General features: G+C 42.7%; 1 protein-coding gene across 1 annotated transcript in view; it reads right to left on the reverse strand.

The window, feature by feature from the left end:
- Positions 1-6000, reverse strand: part of arfgef2 (ADP-ribosylation factor guanine nucleotide-exchange factor 2 (brefeldin A-inhibited)) — a 66407-nt gene that overhangs the window by 48510 nt on the left and 11897 nt on the right. The window contains exons 4-9 of the mRNA XM_061902731.1: positions 5164-5310; positions 4734-4913; positions 2167-2440; positions 2014-2106; positions 1814-1929; positions 1624-1751 (exon numbers count right to left, since the gene is read on the reverse strand). Coding sequence (XP_061758715.1) covers positions 1624-1751; positions 1814-1929; positions 2014-2106; positions 2167-2440; positions 4734-4913; positions 5164-5310 — 938 coding nt within the window. The remainder of the gene's footprint in view (positions 1-1623; positions 1752-1813; positions 1930-2013; positions 2107-2166; positions 2441-4733; positions 4914-5163; positions 5311-6000) is intronic.

Consider the following 6000-nt stretch of genomic DNA (forward strand, 5'->3'; position numbering starts at 1 on the left):
TTCACACACTAGGGCCAATTTAACGTTGCCAGTCAACCTATCCCCAGGTGCATGTTCATTGTCGTTTATGTGTTATGAATATTCACTTCACTAACTGCTTGTGTACCCCGCCTTCCGCCCGATTGTAGCTGAGATAGGCGCCAGCGCCCCCCGCGACCCCGAAAGGGAATAAGCGGTAGAAACTGGATGGATGGATAACTGCTTCTTTGCTATCACTTTTTGTTTCATATTTGTACATGTTGTTGATGTTATGTTCAATTGAAAATATACAACATTACACAAGGCGCTCAAAAATCTATCAAAATGTTTTAGGGCGACTTTGGTAAGCTATGAAGCTGCAAAGCTTGGTGGATTGTCGGCGCATTAAACATACGAGTATTAATATGGTGTGTGTACAAGGTAAGACATATTATCTTCATAAATCCTGAAAAATTTGGCGGGTCCGTACCGACGACGTAGTCGAAATGCTTCTTCTTTTTCTCTATCTTCATGATATGGGACATTCATCCTCCGCTGTTGCCATTTCGAATATAAAGTAGTGTAAAGTTCCTACTTATATCTGTCAGTAAACTCGCCATGAAAGCGCTAAAACATACCGGTGTAGTGAGTTTACATTATTCACCCAAGGAACTTTAGTTATTAAGAGTTCCGGTCGGATGGTTTTCGGCCTTGTTGTTGTTGTTTCCGGATGAGAAGATGCTGCTCCGTTATTGATTGAAGTAAAGTTTGAATGTCATTAAAACAGTTAGCTCCATCTTTTGACGCTTCTTATTTTTGGCGGGGCGCATCTGGAAGCGACTGTCAGTAAGCGGCTTGAAGATGGTCTCTAAAACAGTGGTCTCCAACCTTTTTGTAGCTGCGGACCGGTCAACACTTGATAATTTGTCCCGCGGCCTGGCGTTTTTTTTTTTTTTTATCATTTATTTAATTATTTATTATGTAGACCAGTGGTCTCCAACCACCGGGCCGCAGCTCGATTGGTACCGGGCCGCAGAATAATTTTTTATCATTTTTATTTATTTATTTTTTAAATTAAATCAGCATAAAAAACACAAGATACACTTACAATTGGTGCATCAACCCGAAATACCCCCCCGCCCCCGCCGGGCCACGGGACAAATTATCAAGCGTTGACCGGTCCGCAGCTACAAAAAGGTTGGGGACCACTGATTTTTTACATTTAGAAAAAAATAAATAATAATGTGACTCCTTTAACGCGCCCTATGATCCGGTGCGCATTTTATATGAAAACAGATCAAGCATTACTCAATGATACATCCATCTATTTTCTACCGCTTGTCCCTTTTGGGGTCGCGGGGGGTGCTGGAACCCATCTCAGCTGCATTCGGGTGGAAGGCGGGATACACCCTGGACAAATCGCCACCTCATCGCAGGGCCAACACAGACAAAATTCAAACTCACATTCACACACTAGGGCCGATTTAGTGTTAATCAATCAAAATAAATGACTTGTCTTATTACTACTGTGATGAGGTGGCGACTTGTCCAGGGTGTACCCCGCCTTCCGCCCGATTGTAGCTGAGATAGGCACCAGCGCCCCCCGCGACCCCAAAGGGAATAAGCGGTAGAAAAATGGATGGATGGATGGGTCTTATTACTAACTTTGGGTCCGGGGGTCCTTCAGCAAGGGGCTTCATGGAAAGTTTGCAGAGTGAGCGAAAGACCAAAAATGCATCCTTCTGCAGGATATGAGAGAAACGGGAGTGCGGTCCTTGAAGGACCTCAGCATCCTAAAGAACAAGAGTCATTAGATACCAAATATAATATTTCTTCATGCCACAGGCGGTCTCACCAGCATGTCTGCTGAAGAAACAGACGTGCGGTCTTCAATGACGCCGTTCATCTGCCGCGTCTCTGGGTCGACGCTAGGGGGGGCTACTACTTGTGTGTGCTGGGCTGGGGCGTGGTCTACAAGGACGCCAGTGGGTCGTTAGGACAATTTGCATGCAGAAAAAGTTGTTCTGCGAGCTGCGAGGAGTCCTTCGTCCTCACCTCCAATCTGTGCGGCCTCATCTTCAATAACCTCCGACCCTTCGTTTTCGTCTGCTGGAGGTTCTTCAGTGGTTACGTCCTCGAAAACAGAATCTGTCACACAAAAGTGATTTTAACACTGGGCAATGGATCGAGACGTTGGATCTGGCGCACCTCTCGATGGCGTGACCTCTTCTGCTTCATGCTCAGGAACAGGACTGTCCTCTGGGTCTCCATTAACAGTCGGCGTGTCCTGTACGGGTGGAGGTGACGAGCTAATGGCGCTGACATCCGGAGTACTGGCTGCAGGGGACAGGGAACCCGGAGGTTCCGGGGACGGCGTCCTGTCGGAGCGGGGAGAACCGGACCTTCGGTCACCAGGCACTGGAGACGGGGTGTTTTGGGGCAAACGTAGGTGCTCCTTTTCTTGCTCCTGAGCCTCCAGAGCCTGAGAAGGAGACGCAATTGAACATCTCACCCACGAGGTCGTTCATTATCTATTCACACGCAAAGATATTTTTCTTTTGTTGTTTGCCAGGGTGTCAAGTGTGCAGCGCTGCCACCTTCAGGACTTGCTATCAAAGTAGACAATTTGAGTTAAATTAAAAGAGTTACCTCAAAAGAGTTAAACAGTAGGCGTTGACCGATGATAAATGATCAAAGTTTTGTGATGCGAGTTACGTGATAGGAGTTGCATAACTGGAGTTAAATGATAGGAACCAAAATGGTAAATGGTATGTACTTGAATAGCGCTTTTCTACCTTCAAGGTAATCAAAACACTTTGACACTATTTCCACATTCACCCACTGATGGCGGGAGCTGCCATGCAATGCGCTAACCACGACCCATCAGGAGCAAGGGTGAAGTGTCTTGCTCAAGGACACAATGGACGTGACTACGTTGGTAGAAGCTGGGGATCGAACCAGGAACCTTCAGGTTGCTGGCACGGCCACTCCCTCAACCTCGCCACGCCGTCCCCGATAGGAGTTAAATGATAGGAGCGATGATAAGAATTAAATCAGTGGTTATCAAACTTTTTATTTTATTTTATTTTTTACAAACTACCACTTCCGAAAAAACCTGGCTCTCCAAGTACCAGCATAACGACCAACATTAACATACAGTAGCATAGTAGTCCTACATAACCATAAAAAACAAGGGAGAGATTGTATTTAGGTATATTTTATATGTTTGGCTGTTGTAACATTAGACACAGTTTGAACAGTAACACTCTGTTTGAATATTTCATGAAGTAATTCTTTACCGTGCCACTAGATGGAGCCTGCGTACCACAATTTAAGAATCACTGAGTTTTAAATTATATGTGTTTCATGATTGGAGTTACGTGACCGGCGTTACGTGACAGGAGTTACGTGGTATGAGTAAACGATAAGAGTTATGTGATAAGAACGTGATAGAAGTTAATGATAGGAGTTATGTGATAAGAGTTAACTGATTGGAGTTACGGGACTGGCGTTACATGATAGGAGTTACGTGATATAAGTTAATGATAGGAGTTATGTGATAAGAGTTAACAGATTGGAGTTACGTGACTGGCCTTACATGATAGGAGTTACGTGATAGAAGTTACTGATAGGAGTTATGTGATAAGAGTTAACTGATTGGAGTTACGTGACTGGCGTTACATGATAGGAGTTACGTGATAGAAGTTAATGATAGGAGTTATGTGATAAGAGTTAACTGATTAGAGTTACATGACTGGCATTACATGATAGGAGTTACGTGATAGAAGTTAATGATAGGAGTTATGTGATAGAAGTTAATGATAGGAGTTATGTGATAAGAGTTAACCGATTGGAGTTACGTAGCTGGCGTTACATGATAGGAGTTATGTGATAAGAGTTAACTGATTAGAGTTACATGACTGGCATTACATGATAGGAGTTACGTGATAGAAGTTAATGATAAGAGTTATGTGAAAAGAGTTAACTGATTGGAGTTACGTGACTGGCGTTACATGATAGGAGTTACGTGATAGAAGTTAATGATAGGAGTTATGTGATAAGAGTTAACTGATTAGAGTTACATGACTGGCATTACATGATAGGAGTTACGTGATAGAAGTTAATGATAGGAGTTATGTGAAAAGAGTTAACTGATTGGAGTTACGTGATTGGCGTTACATGATAGGAGTTACATCATAGGAGTTACTTGATAGAAGTAAATGATAGGACTTGTGTGATGAGAGTTAAATGATTGGAGTTACATTAAGTAGATTACCATAGTAACTAGTATATCATGCAAAATTACAGATTCCAACCATTGAAATACTTTGTATAGTATTCGGGGCGGCATAGCTCGGTTGGTAGAGTGGCCGTGCCAGCAACTTGAGGGTTGCAGGTTCAATTCCCGCTCTCCGCCATTCTAGTCACTGCCGTTGTATCCTTGGGCAAGGCACTTTACCCACCTGCTCCCAGTGCCACCCACACTGGTTTAAATGTAACTTAGATATTGGGTTTCACTATGTAAAGCGCTTTGAGTCACTAGAGAAAAGTGCTATATAAATATAATTCACTATAGTTGAAGACCTACGGTCATTAGAAAACATCACTGCACATCATAGTGGCAGCTACAGTTTCCATCTTAAAGATCTAAAAAAAAAATTGGGGGAATGTCCGGCAGGCCAGATTGAAAAGCTTAACGGGCCGGGCCTTAATTTGCCCAGGTCTGGTTCAAGCGATAAGAATTACAGCATATTCCTCAGCCTGTACCAACTCACAGCCTGGTTTTCCATTCGCGTGAAGATGACGTTGAGCATCTGCGTGAGCGTAGCCTTGGCGGTGGTCTGGTTGATGAGGTTGCGGCTGGCCAGGTAGATGTTGTAGCACGTTCTGACCGTGAGGAGGACCGTCCCCTCGTGGATCTCGATGTGCGGAGACGTGACAGACGTCAGCAGGGCCTAAATGAAGCCGGTAGACATCCAGCATTAGAAGTAATTTCTCGACAAAAAACAAACATCATTTATTATGTACAGTGATTTTAGTTGACTAAAATGTTATCAAATTTAGTCGACTAAAACTTAATTTAAATGACTAGTAAAGCGTAAGTAAAATACATTTTAGTCAAAAAGACTAAAAAAAGAAGACAAATTAAGTGCATATCGTGTGTTACTGGTGTGCAGAATACTATAGCAGCGCACTGAAGCGTACCTTGATGATCTGAAGCTGCACTCCTTCGTCCGTCTGCGGACCCTGAAAGCAGTTACAGATGGTCTCCACCAGGTGGTCCATCAGTCGCTTGCCAGGTGTCCAACTGTCCGGAGCGTTCCCCGTGATGTGGCCATACGCTATTAGCTTCTGCATTTCCAGAGCATTCCAAACAACAAAACATGGAAACATGATTCATGCCAAATATGTCACGTGTGTGTGTGTGTGTGTGTGTGTGTGTGTGTGTGTGTGCGTGTGTGTGTGTGTGTGTGTGTGCGTGCGTGTGTAAAGAAAGTCTGTCCGTCCAAATGTCGGTCTGTGTGTTCAAAAAGAAATGTGTGTCTCTGTATCTCGAGCTGTTTGTGTAATCAAATTTATGCACGCGTGTTTTAATATGTGTCCGTATTCCAATTTATGTGTAAAAAAAAATATATACACACACACACACATATATATATATATATATATATATATATATATATATATCCAAAGTTCAAATCTGTGTTTGTGTATTATATGTGTGTGTCTGTATCTCTGTGTGTGTAATCAGGTCTGTGTGTGCATGTTTTGATTTGTTTGTGTTCAAAAATGTGAATGCGAATTTCAATCCGTGTGTGTAAAAGAAATGTGTGTGTATGTATCTCAATCTGTGTGTGTGTTTTTTTAATTTGTTTGTCCGTATTTCAACGTGTGTATAAACTGTCCGTCCAAATTCTGATCTGTATATTTGTAAAAAAACTATGTGTGTCTGTATCTCAGTCTGTGTGTGTGTAATCAGTTGTGTAAGCGTGTTTTATATGTTTGTCCGTTTTTCGATTCGTGTGTGTAAAAAAAATATAT

Source organism: Nerophis ophidion, linkage group LG06, assembly GCF_033978795.1.
Source record: "Nerophis ophidion isolate RoL-2023_Sa linkage group LG06, RoL_Noph_v1.0, whole genome shotgun sequence".
NCBI classification, from domain to species: domain Eukaryota; kingdom Metazoa; phylum Chordata; class Actinopteri; order Syngnathiformes; family Syngnathidae; genus Nerophis; species Nerophis ophidion.